Raw genomic sequence first — 19,006 nt, forward strand, 5'->3', positions numbered from 1 at the left:
GAGATCAGTCTCTCTCCAGAAGAATATTAGATTGAGGAATCCCACTGACAATCTGTTTGTCTAACAGAGCATTCCCCCCTCCCAATTATTAAGAAGATTGGCCAGCACTGTCCTTTCCCTAAGCAGGCCAAAGAAATATACAGATAGTCATGATGTCAGGGAATTGCGCAGCTGGCGTCCAAATGAGGTTGAAATGAACTTGTAGTTTTATGTAATTAAATACATTTTACATCTGTATTTACATCAAGTAAGATAGACACATCACTACATCATGAAGTAAATCATCAGGTAAATCAAAGAGCACACAGAATAAAAAAGCAGAAAAAAAGGGAACCGCCCCCCACCTCTCCATCTGGAGAGCACTGAAAATTATAATGCAAATATATGGTGTATAGTTTTGATAGAAACAAAACTGCAATGCTTGCTAGTATTCAACATCATTTCTAGTTACTGTCAATTTCACAGTGCAGTTCTAAACCTTCTTACCCTTTGCTTATGCTTTCAGTATGAAGATCGATGGAGTGGGGAGCCACCAGCACTTCCAGTGAAAAAAATAAAATACCTACCATTAATAGAAGATGTCTTTGGCAGCAAAGATTAGCCTTAGTCCATACATCATACTTCTTATGGATAAACATTGCAATTTTCTCTTTCTGGACAGTTACTGCATATTTTTATTTAAACAAAATAAAAGAATCACAGCTACAGATTTTTTTGGGGGGATGTAAGTTTTATTTTTTATTTTATTGTAGAAATATAATACATATACTTTGTAATTCTTTGAAAAGCTTATACCATATATTAGTATAATAATATAAATGTATCTTTATTTTCAGTTCTTACATATGGAATGGATGCTATATAATTTAGAATTTTGTTCTTTTCCACTTGAACAATCAAGCTGGTTCCCTTTGTTTTTTCAAATAAATCCTTCCAAACTTTGGGATTAAAGCCTGGCCCTTTAAGAGTTGCATAGAAGAGAAAAATTGACTAGAATCTCCCACCCTAGCTTTTTAAGTGTTGTTAATCAGTAACTGCAATTCAACTTCCACATGAAAAGGAATGGGAAATGTATATTGGCATGTCAAAGCTAAATAATAGTTTGAATGACCCCAGGCTTGTTCTATGATTATAATAAGATAATCTTTTTTTTTTCAAAATTCCCAATTGATAGTTAAAAACAACCACAGGAAAGTGTAAGAAATACCAAGAATAAAAATCTATTGATAGCAGGTCACGGATGTGCTTTGTGAAGATATGGATTGCTCATGGAGTAAGTTTAATAAAATGTAAAACATGTTTTGTTCTAAACTGTCTCATGACAAAAGTAACTATCATTCTTCATCCTATTTTGTTAAGAGATGCCTTATGCCTGATATACTTAAATACTATCTCAGGAAAAACATTTACATGAGTGACATAATAACAAATTTATCAACCTATTTGGAACCTTTCTATCTTTGTTATAGCACAGTAGTCTGGTAATAGTGAGACATTCATAATCCTTTCTCCCATTTCTTTCTAGCCTATTTTGGAATACCAAATAATTTTGGAAAAGAATTGGAAAAGAATTTGAATAGATTTGTTAATGACTAAAATAAATTTGTAATAAAAATTGTACATTCCTTTAACTGTTGTCTTAAAAATTCTCCACTTTCTCACAGGAATGAATGTCTTTGCCTTCAATATGGACATTGTCAGCAATCTGAACAAAAAGTCTTTAATACAAGATATTTTCTTTTTGTTTGGAAAAAGGAAAGTCATTTGTGAAATAACTGAAAAGATTTTTTTAAAAATACATCCCAATTCAGAAACATCAATACATTTTGTAATAGTTCATGACTTTATTGCTCCAAACAGGAATATCCCAAGAAATTCTCATATATAATATCCCTAGACTTAACAGAACAGAATAACAGAGTTGGAAGTCTTCTAGTTCAACCCCCTGCTCTATATCAGTAACGGCGAACTTTTTCGGCACTGTGCCCAAAGAGCAAGCGCGTACAAAATGCAACATGCGCCCCCATGCATGTACACATAGCCCCACACATGTGCACCCCATGCATGCGCCCCACCCCTGCGCATGCATCCTGCCCCACGCATGCATCCTGCCCCCTGCGCATGCATGGCAGAGACCCGAAGACCAGCTGGCCAGCAGGAGGCGCATACACGTGTGTGGCAGAACCAAGCTGGGGCAACAGCGTATGTGCCCACAGAGAGGGTCCTGCGTGCCATCTGTGGCACGCATGCCATAGATTTGCCACCACAGCCCTATATCATTCTAAACAAATGGCTGTCCATCTGTTCTTAAAAACCTCCAGTGATGGAGCGCCTACAACTTCTGAAGGCAAGCTATTCCACTGATAAATTGCTCTAATGGTCATGAAGTTTCTCCTTAGTTCTAGGTTGGTTCTCACCTTAATTGGTTTCCATCTATTGTTTCTTGTCCTGCTTTCTGGTGATTTGGAAAGTAGGTTGACCCCTTCTTCTTTATGGCAAATGGGGCATCTTTTCAAGTCTTCACTACTTGGATGTGTGATTTAAAGTATAAAGTTGAAATGCATTTTTATTTAATTCTGTTCCAGTTCAAACTCTTTCAGGTGTTTATATTCTGAGAACAAAATATGTATTCCCAGGATATGATGCAAATGGATCTGAATGCTTTAAATACCAGCAAATATTGTTTTAAGTCTTCTAACTTTTGAGAGGTCCAAGCCTGAAAATAGTGAAATGAATGCATTGACTTGGATGAGATTTCCCTTCATGTATGTGAATAACACCACTAACCAACTCCTGGTCCATTAACAATGAATACTGTCTCTTATATGACACTAGAAATACAACAAAAATTGGTATGATTAAAAGTCAGTCAACATTTCTAGTCAACAGTGAATAATGATTCTTACTGTTAAAATTGGCAGATACATGTTTATTGCTTTATTCAGCAATATGCTTTTTATGGGTCTGTGCTGTTTTTGGATATTTGGTGACTCAACAGGGCAAAGGATATGCAGAGTGGGGATGTAAATCCTGACCAACATTTTTGTTACATGGGGATCATAATTATTGGTTTATTACAAAAATGTGTATGTTGTCTGATTCACTAGAGTCTGTGGCAATCCTATATTGGCAAGAATAGAACATTAGAAAGTAGGCAGGGGAGAAAATGCTGTTTCATCAGTCCAAAGCCCATTTGGTCCTGCATTCTGCATCACAAAGTGAACAACTAGATGCATTCAAGGAACCATAACACAGATAATGGTCTTTCATTATTGATGATCCTTTGATGATGTTGTCAATGAGTGTAGAGTGTAGTAAAGAGTAATCAAAATTCATAGCAATTTATAGTATAATCCTCCATGCTTTGATTTGATAAATTTATTTAGCTACCTATCTCATGAAACATAAGTCTAGGCAGCATACAACATATGCACAGTTAAAATCATGATTTGAACAACATAAAGGATAAAAAACAAAGAAAGTGAGACAATACAATCATTCAGCATCACATAACCATCTTGCAGGCTCACCATGGCTGATGACCCCCAAATGAAGTCTTAAAGGCCTTCCAGAAAGTAGATGGGTGGGTCGAGAATGATGTTGCAGAAAATTGGGGTACGTGTGGGTTACAAAGACATGCCATCTGGATCCCACCATATACACTCTAGAAGACAGGACCTGCAGCATAAGCCTCATAAATTATTATTTATGAGTATTTCAGTTGGTCAAAGTACATTTGAAAAGGAGGGATAAAAATCTAATATTAATATCCAATATTTTTATTATATTAATTATTTTATTACCTTTATATCCTACTGCAATTAAAAAAAACTGTCCCAAGTTTGAATGAATGGGCCCTTACTCTAATATCACAGAGAAGAAAAGATTATCCATATTTTCCATACTGGCTGTAACTATATATACTGTCATAAATTACTTTAACTTTTTCTGTTCAAGCTGAAAATCACTACTGTAGAATTTGAGCATTTCTACAATCCACTGTTTCAGCTCCACAAATCCTTGAATAAGCAGTCCGAAACCAGCTTGGAGTTGACCTCATTTCTGAAGATTTGAAATTTGCAGGGAACATGATAAACAATCAGAGCTTTCTGTCACTAGGAGCACACAAAACACTTAATTTGAATAATGTCTTGTTTCCTTCCTCCCCTCCAAATTTTACCATAGATTTTTGAGCAAAAAAACCCCCAAATCCTCTAAACCAAATCAATATTAAAGGGAGCAAAATAAATTGGAAGCATCCCCATCAACATTTCAGTATATGTCCAAGCATGTACTACAAGGAAAAATGTCCTGGTGGCAAAAGATGTTATTACTTTGTTGCCTTTAAAAGATGCTACAAACTATAAAGATGGAATGATGGCATATTGTATAAAATTTGCTACTTTCCCAACCATGGATACATATTGCTATGCTGGTGAGTGGACAAGATACATTCTAAATTTAGATGGCAGCCCAGCATCATATTTGTCAACTCCACTTTCTTGAGATCTGTGATGATTATTTTTCAAGGATAGGAATGGAAGTCAAAGGTCTCTGCAAGATCTTTTGGCCAGAAACCCCAAGGAATAGTCAAATAGGTGCATTTTATAGAATTCAAGGGGTAAGAATAGAATACGATCTTGCACTTCCAATCTTAAATTCCCTTCCTGCCAATTGTAGTATTCAGCCGGTTCACACCAGTTCGGGCGAACTGATAGCAAGGATTTAGCGTGGGTCACTGAACCGGTAATAACTTCTGGCTTGCCACGCCCGACGCCTAGTTGCCGCTCACTCACTTGCCCCACTCATCCGATGCTCACTCACCCTGCCCGCCTGACACTAGGCAGCCCAGACACCCCTTAAGCTATTTCCCTTTTTTCTCCTCCTGACAATCAGCTGTTCCTATGATCAGCTGTGTTAGGGATATACACCCTAGCAGAACGTGCAACGGCAGTCTAGCAGGCAGGCAGATATGTGAGACAAAACGTTGTAGTAGCTTACACTCAGTAAGACAGATACACTGTGCAAGTTAAATAGTTTTTATTCCAGCAAGAGTTATAGCATAGTCAAACGGTCCATATGTCATACACTAAGTTCAGTCAGTTCGGGGGTTATTCAGTTTGCAAAGTCCAGTGTCGAAAAAGAGTTCATTAAACTTACAATCAATCAGTCCAGTGATATATCTCTTTTGCAGTCAGAGATATGAAGAAAATCAAAACCCCTTTTCTTCTCTCAGCAAACACGCAGTTATCACCATCAATCCATCATTGTCAGCATTCCAGTAAAAGCTGAGCAAACAGTGAGCTCTCTTGCTCCCTCTTATGGTGATTTTACAACCGCACCCAAAATACTTGGTTTACAGTTTAAAGTGATACACACAATCATAGTCTCTATATATTATTTTACCCAAATAAGTTAGGTAACCAATGTCATCCCTAACAAGCTGTGCCAGGATTCCCCTCACTTACTGCTTCGCCCAGGAGGCTTCCCTGAGGCCCAGGAAGGCAAAAACAAAACAAAACCCTCCACCCCCTCCATTTTTTGTCTTCCTGAGTCCTAGGAAAGCCTGGGAGCAACCCCCTCCCCACAGGAGGCTTCCCTGAGAAGGCCCCAAAATGGGGGGGGGGATTTGCTGCAAAAAAAAGTCACACCCACCTAGTCACATGGATATGCCCCCTAGCCACACCCCTAGAACCAGTAGTAAAAAATTTTGAATCCCACCACTGCTTCCTGCCAAAATGGACTGAAAATGTTCAGCCCTGCCATTTTCTGTGACATCATCACATTCCTAGATGACCTCCCAGATTGTGCTTGGGAGGTGGAACAGCAGCCTGCTCAAATGCCATCACTGTCCTATGACAAGTGATAGGCATCAAGAATATAAACATGCTAGTGTTGGTCTGTAGCTCCTTCTGAGTCAGGAGATCTTTGTGTGGAAGCTGTTTTAAGGTTTTTTTTTATCATTTTGGACTCTTTGGGGCTCCCTTTCAACCTGACATTCTTTTTGAGATGTGATGACCAGAATTGTACATCACACTCCAGATGCAATTTAACATAGGTTTATATATGAACATTGCTAAACTGATTCCTTGAGTTTAAATTCTCCTTCTTATACTATAATTCCAACAATGGAATGTGTTGTTTTTGTTGTACAACAATCACATATCATGTCAACATTTTTATTTTGTTGATCACTATGAGGCCAAAATACTTTCTTAGTCAGTGCTAGCTGGAATCTCATTAGTATATATGCAAATATATTTTTCACATCTATGAATTACTGTCAGATGTGCCTCCGTTCAAAACCCAAGAAAGAAAATCCCCAACTCCATGTTTGTAGAGAAGAGGTACTTTTACTGAGTTTGAAATGATAGCAATGAAAAAAGAGCAAGATCTGAAGCAAAAGGCACAAGTTACATATAGAAAGTTTTCCCAATCCTCTCCCCCCTAGGGACCTACAGTGAATAACCAATCCCCATTTCATGTGGGGTGCATCTTCAGGAATTTTCACCCATCTGGAATGCTGAGACCATTGACCTTGACTGGGTATAAACAAGTCCATGCAGCTGCACAGCAGCAATCACCCCTTTTGGTTGTCTTCTTTCCAGCTCACTTCCTCACCCAAATGCCAGTCTGGTTCTCCCTGTCCCCATTACTATGACAGCTGACAAAGCAAGCATCAGGGAAGCTGACATTCGGCCCTCCTGCAGTAGAGGCATTAGCCCCGGGGGGAAAAAAACATAGTAGAAAACAGGCAAAATAGGAACAAAGCAAAACATCAATAACATTAATACATTAAGGCTTATCAGGGTATTTAGAGCGAAACAGTTGTACATGTTTAGGAGCCCTGACATTACACTCATTCACCCATTCACGCTGAGAAGGAGGAAAGTGTTTCCAGGCAACCAAATATTGAATTTCCCCCCTATGTTTTGTAGAATCTAACATCTCTTTGACTTCAAAATGATGCTCACCTTTGATGAGGAGGGGAACAGGAGGGGCAGGTCAGTCAGGCCAAAGAGGGAAGGTCTGTTCAAGTTTCAGAAAACTAACATGAAACACAGGATGGATCCTTCGAAGGGTTTTAGGCAGCTCTAACTATACCGTGACAGGGTTTACAATCCGCACAATGGGGAAAGGACCTAGGTCCCAATTTCTTTGACTTCTGTGTGGTCTGTAGGTACTTAGTGGACAAGAAAACTCTATCTCCAACTTGGTAGCCTTTCGGCAGAGCTCTTTTCTTGTCTGCCTGTTTCTTATGAGCTTGATGAGCTTTGTCTAATGCTTTATGAGTGACAGGCCATATAAATTGAAACTGCTCAATCCATTCCACCAGTGAAGTGGTTTGGGGCTTTTTCCGAGGAAGCTCAGGAATGGGTACAAAATCCTGACCAGAGGCTATTTTGAACGGGGTAAATCCAGTGCTACTATGGATGGAATTATTATAAGCAACTTCAGCGAACGGTAATAAATCAGCCCAGTTATCTTGCTGATAATTTACATAACATCTAAGGTACTGTTTCAGTACCGAGTTAGTCTGTTCAAAAGCCCCGTTAGTTTGAGGGTGGTGGGAGGAGTTTAGGCCTTGGGCAGAGCCTAACAACTTCAAAAACTCCCTCCAAAAGTGGGAGGTGAATTGTACCCCCCCCCCATCTGAAATTATGCATTCAGGAACACCATGTAACTTATATACATGTTGAATAAACAGTTTAGCCAACATTTTAGCAGAGGGAATCTTCGAGCAGGGTACAAAATGCACTTGCTTGGAAAACAAGTCTGTAATCATACAAATGAATGTATTTTCCCCACTCTCAGGAAGTTCAACAATGAAATCCATGGATATTTCTTTCCACAGAGCACTAGGCCTAGCAACATTTTGGAACAGTCCAGCCAGTTTGCCAGGTGGCCTCTTTGCAGAAGCACAGACAAGATAACTAGCCACATAGGCTTCTATGCCTTTTTTCAAAGAGGGCCACCAGAATTGCCTAGGGACATTTCAGAACATATAATTACTTTAGATTTGCCACTCTGAGCAGTTTAGTGATAAGGAAACTGATTTCAAACTCCAAATCATTTATAAAACTCCCAATATTGACTCTTGATAGATCTACTTTGAACAACTGTCAAATTTTCCATTTAGTTCTACATTTTTGGCTCCAGTTTCCAATGCATGAGTGCAATATCCCTATTATCTTTTGGGAGCTGGGTTCCTTTAAGCCTCTTTAATAAGGTTCTTGTTCAAGGCTTTTTGAAAGTCTTATGTACAGCATCTATTATGGGACCTCTACCTACATGAAACAGGAGGAAGAAAACTCTGGCACCAAAATATTTGTCCTATTTTAGGGGGGAACACAGTATTAAGTATTAAGTATTAAGCCTGCACACAGTAATATCTATCAACTCGTGAAGCATCCTGATCTGCTCTCGAGTTGCCATAGGCAAGGGGGATGGAGAATCGAACTTTGCAGCTGCATAAAGGAACTTGGATTTCAGTCAAAACAAAGCACATTCCAGCCAGCAACACGAGGTCATCTCCACAGGAACCCACAGTAGCCAGAGGGAGTGATTTCTACCACCCACAAAATTGCTTTGTTGGGGAATATGACTGATGACACATCTTGAGGGGAGGGGGAAACAGGGTCAGAGCCAAAGTGCGAATTAAGTGAGGTCAGAATTGGCTCCACTTGGTTGGTGCCAATATGAAGCTCCTAATAAACAACTGGATTTCTCCTAATAAACAACTGGATTTCTCAGGCATGGCCTGAGGCTCATGATTTAATTAGGGCATCAGTTGGAACCCTGGCCACTTGCTCCTGGCTTCTGTTTCACCCTCAGAGGCCCATCAGCCAATAACAGAGCTCCAAATCAATCCAAGCAAGTGGCAACAAGCAGCTGCAGCAGTAGGCTAACAGCAGGCTCCTGCTAAGCAAGGCTGCCATTGCCATCACCAGAAAGTGAGTCAGTGGAAGACCCCAAATAAGACCTAGTGCTTTTTTTGGTGGCAAATTTTTTTTTATAAGACCGGGTCTTATTTTTGGGGAAACACAGAATTAAGCCTGGTATCATCCAGTCTGTATGTGTAATTTTGTTTTTTCTTGTCTAAGTGTAGGACTTTACTTTTCTCTACATTGAATTTCATTTTGTTGGATAGGGCCCATTGTTCAAGTCTGTCAAGATCCATCTGCCTATCATCTAGTGTATTGGCTATTCCTGCCAGGTTAGCATCATCTGCAAATTTGGTAAGTTCCCCTTCTATTCATCTAAGTCATTTATGAAGATATTGAAGAGTACCAGGACTAAGGTGGAACCTTGTGGTACCCCATTGCTTACTTCCCTCCACGTAGATGTAGTACCATTAAGGACTATTCATTGAGTATGATTTGTCAGCCAGTTACACATCCATTTGATGGTGATGCTGTCTATCCCACTTTTTTCCAGCTTTCCAAGAAATAGGTTGTGGTCTGCTGCTACTACTATATGACTGTCCTGTTTCAGGTTCACACAAAGGGAACTTTGTAGCTCTATCATTATTTTCATTCTTGAATTGTTCTGTGTAAGATCACTTTTCTTAACCTTCAAGAAGAATCTACCTTCCTGTAACTTAAGCCCATTGTTTACTATCCTGCACTCTGGCACAATAAAGCACAAGACCTGACCTTCTGTCTATGATACCTTCTTTATGAACACCCTTATGCAATCATATTTGTGCAGGCTAAAATGCTTGGTCACTCCATCTTTGTTATAAGCTTTGTCTTGCCACCAATCCTCAGTTTTTTCCCCCTCTGACTATTTTAATTTATCTAAATCCATCCTACATTCTGAACCGAGCCCTATATTTGAAGTGGGATCTAAGCAGATCAGAATATAATGGAATAATGATTTCTTAATGGGAGGAAATTTTATTTCTATCAATGAAGCTTGAATCTACCATTGTATTTTCAGAACATTCCATCTTCAGCTAGTTATCAAGTCGACTTTCAAGGTTCCTTTCACAATATTATTCTTAATCCAGATCTTTTCCATGAACTATACATCACATTCAGGGATGGGATCTGACTGGTATGACTACCAGTTCTTTTGCTCTGTGTCGCTCGTGCATGTGCGAGTCGCGTAAGTGCAATTTATGACCAGCTGAGCAGTGCTGCGTGTGGGTGCGCAGCGGTTGGAAAAGCCCTTTTTTCCTGCTTTTTCAACCACAGCTGTGCTGCGCAAAGCAGTTGTGGTTGAAAAAGCAGGAAATAAAGGACAGATAAGAGTCCGGGCGGGGTTTCCGGTTTGCTAGCCTTTGGTGGCGGCAGGGATTTGCAACCGCATGATCCCTGCTGCGTTCGCCGCCAAGGTTCCCCCGATCCATTTGGATCTGGGGGATATAGCTGCCCCGTAGAGGCAGCTGAAGATAGGGGGGATCCGGCAAGGGGTTTGGGGGTGTCGCAAACCCCCTCCCCAGCCGGCTAAACTCCCTTTTCCCGAGGCGGAGGAATGGCGGTCAGTAATGGCCGCCACGAAGAAAGCTGCAGCTGGGTAAGCAAGTGCAGGAGGGAGAAAGCTGGAGAAAGTGAAAGGTGCTTTTAACCGGGACAAGACGGGAGAAAGTGATTTGGATCCTTGAAAGCTGTTAAGGATATATTGTTCCTTGTGAGAGCCACAAGCTGCAAATACCCTAAAGGGGAAAGTTTTTTTTTCTTTGTTCTACTCTCCTTCCTAAAGTGACAGCGGGAAAAAAAAATCTTTTTGGCTGTGAGTGGGAAGGGAGAGTGAAAAAATCAGAGCAAAATTTGAAAATAAGGAGAAGATTGCCTAGAATTGCAAAGAGTTTAAAAACTTCCAAAAAATATATTTGAAAAGGATTTGTGATTACTTTAACCTCAGAAAGAAAAAGTGAAGAAGAAGAAGGTATTTAAAAGAAACAGTCTGTTTGGATTGTTTGGTGATTTTGGAACCTTTGGAAATTATTTCTGATTAAATCATCTGGGTGGTTGTTTGGAAAAACTTTTTCTCTACACAATGGCATCATCTGTGGATGGATTGGAATTTATATATCAAAAATATGAAAGAGAAAAACAAGGAGGGGAAGATGGACTTGGCACTATTTTTTCAATACTTAGAAATGGCGGTTTATATTTATGCGAAGCAGAATGAGGATGATGGGGACAAAGAAGAAGAAGAAGCCATCTTTGATGAAAAAGGACTTTGATTGGAGACGGGAAAAAGCAAGAGAAAAAGGAAAAGAGGTCTTTAAGATTTGAAAAAACAGCCCAAAAAGAGAAGAATAAGGTGAAAAAGGGACATTATGTTAAGAAACAACAGAAAGGGGAAAGCAGAATAAAAGGGAGGTGGAGAGACAAGGGGTTAAAGAGGACAAGGAGAAGAAGAAGCAAGGGAGAAAGGAAGGGATGAGAAGCTCTAATGGTGGGGAGCAAGATATTAAGAAGCAAAAGTTTTTCAGAGATAATGGATAGATCTTATTGTTAATGGGATTCTAGAAAGGTACATAAGATTGCATTTTTATATCTGTATTTAGAAGTAATTATAGAAAATTAGAAATAATATGTAGCTTAAAATGTGATAAAATATCTAACATAAATAAGTGAAATTTTTGTTAAGAAAAGAGAGTACTGTAATGAAATATGATTCAAGATTGTGATGTGGGGGTAATAATCGTGGAAAGCATAAGTGTTCCCACAAAGGCATGATATTCAATTGAAATGGATAAAATGTTTAAGATATAAATGATTGTTAAAATTAATGATTAGAACATGGTATACTAGCAAAATCTTTTGTGAAATGAGATTTGAAGTAGAAGAAGGAGGAACATTTCAACGAAATATTGAGCTTTAATATGTGATGTGGGGGGGATAATTATGGAAAATAGGGCTCTCATAAAAGCATGTGATTTAATTGAAAAGTAATGAGTTAAATGTCTAAGATACGAATGAATATCAATACTAATGAATAGATTTGTATTATTTTTGATAATATAGTATAATTTTAGAATGTACCAGACAGAATCCCAATGTATGTTATGTATTTTATATTAAGTACTATAAATATAAGGGAAAAAGATAAAGGCATCATACTCCATATAGTGTACAGGAGAAGTATTTCTTCTTTTTTTTAAAGAAGAAAAATAAATGATTGGCTGGAATAGAACAGACAAAGAATAATAAATATTAGGATATGAATTGAGAGGAGGAAAAATAAATAAAATAAAATTGAGAAAATTTAAAGGAGAGAAGTTATATAGAAAATTGAAAATGTTAATAAGATATGAAATGGTATGTAAAATGAATATGAAACTGAACTTGTGTCTGTACCAAGAGTTTTAACCTGGGACTAAGCAACTTTCAGAAAAGAGATTTTTTATGCTTTTATGTTTTGTGTTTATGTGTATTTATGTATTGTTTGTCTTGAAAATAAAACTTGTTTTTTTTAAAAAAAAAAGAGTCCGGGCGGGCAGGTTGGCCAAAACAGCAGCAGACACAGAACCGGTTCTGTGTCTGCTGCTCGTCAGATCTACCGGTTCTGTAGAGCCAGTCAGAACTGGTAGAATCCCACCCCTGATTACATTTCTTTCACTTTTCTCTCCTTAAAAATTTATTCTTTTATCTTTAGCTGATTTTTCTAACTAGAAGATAAATTTTGTTTCTCTATTCTAGTATTAGCTATTTTATCCAGTTCATAATGATAATCTGCAAATTTGATAAAGATGCCATCCACATAATCAAAATAATTGAAATATTGAAGAATACCAATCCAGGGCAAAACTCTGTTGTACTCCATTTCTACTGCATGCATCTTATTTTTATGTTTATTTGATATACCCAGCTCTTACTTTCATATAAGAAATTAAGCAGAAGTACTATTTTATATACACTCATTTTCCTTAGACAAATGTTCATCACAATGTATCACATATATTGCCTGCTACCTTTCTACCAATATTTGCACCTCTCAGAAAGTTACTACCAAGGTAGGCCAATCCCTCTACTTGCTCCAACATTTCCCCACATCTACAGAAATTACTCATTCCAGTTTCCCTATAAAAAACAACTACTTTGGTCTTGTATATTAATTTTGAGATCTTTATTCATCATTACATTTTAAGAGCCTTCATCTCAATACCACTCTTTGATATATTACTATCAGTCCCCTTAGGATTAGATGAATATATAAAATATTAAGAATTACCATAACACCAAACTTTTCATAGGTGAAATTTACTTTTCCCAGAACACCCTGAAAGTGTTTCTGAGGCTGTATCAGGTTAACCAAAGTTTTCATCTAACCTCCTTTTTATTGTTAAAGCAGTCCTTGTTCCAGTAATCTTGGAGCAATGTGCAGTATTTTAGAACTGGCAAGTTACCACACCTCCAGTTTGTACTTACATCCATGTTTTTTTTTAAAGTATATCTTTTAAAAAGAATTATAAACTTTAGGGCAAGAAATGTCTTTCCCACCCACCCTTAAGCTGTTCTTGGTATTTTTCAGGCTGAAAAGTAATGAATGTTTCCAGTAAATACATAAATAAATTCTATGCAGTTAGCAAATCCATGATAAGAAGATATGCACCCCAAATACCCAATACATTGGTGTATTCTTCTCCAATTAACATTGCTGGGGCTGGAACAAGAATGTTTGATAATCTAATTTCTTGAGGAAAAACTTTATTCTGGAAATGTTATACTTCCAAAGAATATTTCTAAACCGATTGGCACTTATGTTGGCAAAGACTTTCATGGACAGGCATAAAAGTAGCTAATTTTAAGCTACTCCCCACCCCCAGAATTTAGAATTTCATTTGAAGTGAAACTTTTTTCAGCCTAGAGGAAAATATTGAGAGGAGAAAAAAGTAGGAGAAACTCTTTCTTACCTACATGTAAAGTCTAAATCAAAATAAAACAGTAATTGTTCTTTCTCAACTTTTTTAAAGAATCATGTTTATTTTGGGAAATATGCACTTTTCCCTTCTGGGCAAATTAAAACCAGCTGAAAACATTTATTCAAATGTTTCCCCATACACTTTACTTAGTCAGAGATAAAAGTTTTATTTCACTCCCATTAAGAACTTTTTTCAAAGAAAGCACATGACAGAAAACTTGTTATAATGCAGATCATGTTTTATACCCTTAAGTTGGATTTAAGAAATTTATGGCATTTCTCAACTATTTGCTTGCCTCTTGGGAGAGAATAGACTGGCTTTATTAAAGCTGGCTTCTATCGAAGAATAAATAAACCTTCTCCCTGGCAAACAGGATTTCCTAATATCCATAAAACTCAAGTCTAAGTATGTAACTGAGATGTATGTCCTACAGTTTTCATTGAGATGTATTCCTTAGAAAATATGCATAATGCATATGTTTAATTATTATTAATTTTAATTATTATATTTTTAATTAGAAAATATGCATAATAAATCATTATTTCTTGTGGAAAGTGCTGAATTCTTCAAAGGGATCCTTACAAAAGTAGGCTCTATTCATATTGTATACCCTGAAGAAATCTCTCTATTCAGAGATACATACTGTAAGTATCATCAGAATTCTGCACTGGCATGATAATTAAATGGCAAATTGCATAAGAAAAGTTGGCCCCAGCACCAATTATCTGTTAATTCTTTAGGAAGACTCAGCAAATGAAGCATACAATTTCAGTTTCCTACCATTCTAAGGTAGGAAATATACCAATCTTGTAATGTAAATATACATTAAGTTTAACACACTTCTCCCAAGGCACTAAAATTACAAACAAACAAAAATTTGACCTTCACTTTTGTGTAGAATGTAGCCCCATCAATAATACATTACCATCTCGCTCAATGCAATCTCACTTCGCAAGATGCATATTTGAAAATTTTCAGTATGGTGTCTAGTTACTCTAATGTTGCCCATTGTGGTGAAAATGATACATTTAGTACATTGTAAATTTTAAAAGATTTGAGTTGGGCATATTCGAGTATGTCTGACAGATTGAGGAATCTTTCATTGTTCACTTTTATCAAATCTCTATTCCCATTTTGAAAAATTAATGTCCAATTTATAGGCAGAAGATTAGTAATTGAACAGTAAAGCTGCAGTTAAAAATGAAAATGGAGGTGTCTAGACCTCAAATTCTCTGGAGAAGATAGTAGTATTTTTTTCAAGATCCTCTTGCATATACTGAAGAAAAGAATGGATTTGTTTGGAATAATGGCTCATGGAATAGGTGTGCACCGCTCAGCAGTGACTAACATGAAGGATAACAATTGGCTGATTTGCAAGACATTAAAACTGATTTGATCTTTGGAACAATGCTCGTGTCCAGAAGTGCTTTTTGCTATGCATGAGGGGAAGCGTTTATTTTCTTCACATTATTTTAATTTCTCACTTTCAAGGATTTTACAAAACCAAAATATGATTATCTTTGACAGTTATACTTTTTCAGCTTCTGCAATGCATTAAAAAGGTTCACAGAAGATAAATATTAAGGAGAATAAAAGGAAATGAAAATGTATTAGAGAAAATGATTACAATACTTATATTTGTAGAGAGAAAGGAAGATGACCTTGATGGAGAAATGCTAATTATATCATGCAGACTACCTCAGGTCTACTACTGATCAATGCATTGGTGAATGAGAACTGGTGGTTTGAAATCTATTTTAAATTTAAAAAACAAGTAATAATGTAAGTATTAAAAAACCCTGATCAATCTTGTGAGCTTCCGGTTTGAGTCTCTTCGGCGACAGATCGAAATCCGTGATCATGCACGGTTTCGATCTGTGCTCGCCGCCAGAGCGCCCTGAGCCAGCTGGTTTTGGGGCTAAGCCATCCCATAGAGGTGGTGAAGAAGGGGGAGACTGCCAGCAGGGTCGAGGAAAACAGCATCTCTCTTCCCCAGCTGGCCATTACTCCCTTTCCCGAAGGCAGTTGCATCGGTGGTCAGAAATGGCCACCTCAAAGAAGAACTGAACTGGAAAAGAATGTGCAGGAGGAAGATAAGAAGAGAAAGTTTTGGTTGACCGGGTTAAACCAAAAAAGCAACAACGTAAGGTATTACGTTGGAATTTAAATTAAATAACATTGTTCCCAAAGAAGATTTTGAAGCTGCGAAGGAGAGAGAGAAGGGGAAAGATTAGGGTTTTTTTTCTTCCCTTCCTTATACTGACAGCTAAGAGACTTAAGCAAGAAATTGAAAAAAATCCACTTTGACATTAATAGGCATCTAAGCTGAAAATAAAAGTCAAAGGGATAATAAAGATTTCTGGATATTTAAAAGTTTTTAAAAGCAGGAAAGGAGAAAAAAAAGAATAAAAGGGCAGGATCTGGAAAAATGGAGGAGACTGCCTGGAACTAAGGAATGGAACTGTAACTAAAAGGAACTTACAGTGAAATCCTAACAAGATTCCTCAAAGATACATTTTAACTGAAATTTGGTAACAAAATAATAGAACCCCAGGAAGAGAAAGTGGAAAAAAGAAGCAAGAAGAAACAGCCTTGAATTATTTGGATTACTTGGTGATTTTTGGTTTTTGCATCGAGATGACTAAAATTAACCGGGTGGTTGTTTAAAAGTCTTTAAAATGGTATCACTCTTAGAAGAACTGAAAATGGAACTTAAAAAAATGGAAAGAAGATGCACAAGAAGGGACAGGTTCCTTTGGCTTCGTATTTCAATTGTTAGAAATGGAGATCTGGAACTATGAGAAACAACAAGAAACGCTTGCAGAACAAGAAGATTGGGATAAAGAAGAAGCCATCTTTAATGATCAAATAATTTTAAGTGAAGTGAAAAAAGAAAAGGGGGGAAAGAGAGTGAAAGGTTTAAGACTAGAAAAAACAACCAAAAAGAAGAAGAACAATTTGAAAGATAAGTATAATATTAGAAAGCAACAGAAGAGGGGATTACAGATGAGAGAGTTAGAAGTAGAGAGACGAGGGGGTAAAAAGGGGAGGGAGAAGAAGAGAGGAAAGAAGGCAAGGAAAAGAAGTTGTAAAAGACAGAAACAAGAAATGGAGAAGCAGGGAAAAGATATAAGGATTGTAACCATAAGCTTGTTTAGAGATAATGGGTGAAAATTTAATTGTAAAAGGAATATGTAAAAGGTACATAAGATAGCATTGTTATATTACAAACAGAAATAATTTTAGAAAATATGACTAAAATGATGGATAAAATATTTACTGTAATGTTGTGGAATGTTTGTTAATAAATAAATGAATTAAAGTGATTGAGAGAATTAAATGGGAACATTTTAATTATTAGTAATGATTTATAAAAATATAAGTGAGAAATATGGAAAAAAAGAATTAACTATGGAAAGTGTTCCCAAGGAAGTATGATATTTAATTGAAAAGAAATGTTAAAGATGTTAAGATTTTAATGAATATTAATGATAGAATTGAATTGGAATGGAATGTGTTATATATATATATATATATATATATATATATATATATATATATATATATATATATATGAACCTCAGAATATATATATATATATATATATATATATATATATATATATATATATATATATATATATATATATATTGAACCTCAGAATATGAAAATATATATATATATATATATATATATATATATATATATATATATATATATATATATATATATATATATATATATATATATATATATATATATATATATATATATATTAAGAATATAGTGTGTATTTTAAGAATATACCAAGCATAATTCAATTGGAAGTTATGTATTATATTGAATGCTATAATCTTAAAGGTATACATTGAAGCTTAAATAAGAGTTTGAATGGATAAAATTAAAAGATATAAAGGTGTCATACTCCAATTGGTAACTACAGGGAAAAATTTGTTTAATAAGAAAAGATAATATGAAATTGAAACAGGACAGACAAAAGTATAAATATAATGATTTGAATTGAGATGAGATAATTAAAAGAAAGTTGAGAAAATTAAAAGAGGGGAAAAACTATGTAGAAAAAGGTAATAAGATATGGAATAGAATATAAAAATGAGCATGAAATTGAGTTTTGTGTCTGTATGAAGAAGTGATAACCTGGGACCATGCTATTTTCAAAAAAAGATGTTTTATTTGTATTTTATTTTTGTGAAAACCCAAATAAAATTTTCAAAAAAAAAAAAAAAAAACCTGATCAATCTTGGGTGCAGTTGCTCAGTCCACATGTGCTGTGCCATATGGAACTGTAATCTTGTATTAGCAAAAAGAAAAGATTTGTGAGGAGATATAAAAACTACCAAAATCTATCAATGAAATTTCACTGAACTTAAGATCCACTTATCCCTGCCCATCTAGATATTTATTAATATCAGGGGTATCAAACTCAAGACCCGGGGCCTGGATCCAACCCACAGGTTTAGATCTGGCCTGCAGGGCTGCCCTGGAAACAGCGAAGGACCGCCTGCAGTGCCTCTGCCAGCTCAGGAGGGCCCTTGCAAGCCCAATTTTTGCTGGCAGAGGATTGCAGCCGTTGCAGCCGAAAATGGAGCTCGGGAGCCCATTTTCACTGGCAGAGTGCTCGGGCCACCACAGGTGAAATGAGTGACGTCAAGATAGCCACACCTACCTTGACTATACCCATCCTGCCCCCCCCAAGGTCAAACACAACCCTAATGTGGCCCTCAATGAAATGTTCTAAATGTTTGTGCTCTTACTGCAGTGTGATATCTGATATATAAAATAACTGAAATTGTAAAAAAAATATAACTAATAATTTAACAAAATAATTTTAGATTTTTTTTTAAATACATGATTTAGCCAAAAAGACATTTTAAAAAGGAGATGGAAAGGCATACAGGAAGGCAACTATAACATTATCTTGTTCACCAAATGGTATGAATTTAAAGATGAACTGTAGGAAGGGATATTTATCTGGTTGGTCTGCATTTTCTGAGTATTTATTTTGTGTTCCATGAATGAAGAAATTTTGACAAATACCAGATGACCCTAAATACCAAAAAAAATTAGTGTTCTGTACTTTCTTTGCTGCTCTCTGGTGGTCATCTA

The 19,006-nt window shown here is 36.5% G+C and overlaps 1 protein-coding gene across 1 annotated transcript in view; it reads left to right on the top strand.

The window, feature by feature from the left end:
* Positions 1 to 1,631, top strand: part of EFHC2 (EF-hand domain containing 2) — a 59,786-nt gene extending 58,155 nt beyond the window's left edge. The window contains exon 15 of the mRNA XM_087967570.1: positions 506 to 1,631. Coding sequence (XP_087823696.1) covers positions 506 to 601 — 96 coding nt within the window. The 3' untranslated portion in view covers positions 602 to 1,631. The remainder of the gene's footprint in view (positions 1 to 505) is intronic.
* The last annotated feature ends 17,375 nt before the right edge of the window (positions 1,632 to 19,006 follow it).

The sequence above is a fragment of the Notechis scutatus genome, chromosome 5 (assembly GCF_049901735.1).
Source record: "Notechis scutatus isolate UNSWTSFEM ecotype Mainland chromosome 5, rNotScu1.2, whole genome shotgun sequence".
NCBI classification, from domain to species: Eukaryota; Metazoa; Chordata; class Lepidosauria; order Squamata; family Elapidae; genus Notechis; species Notechis scutatus.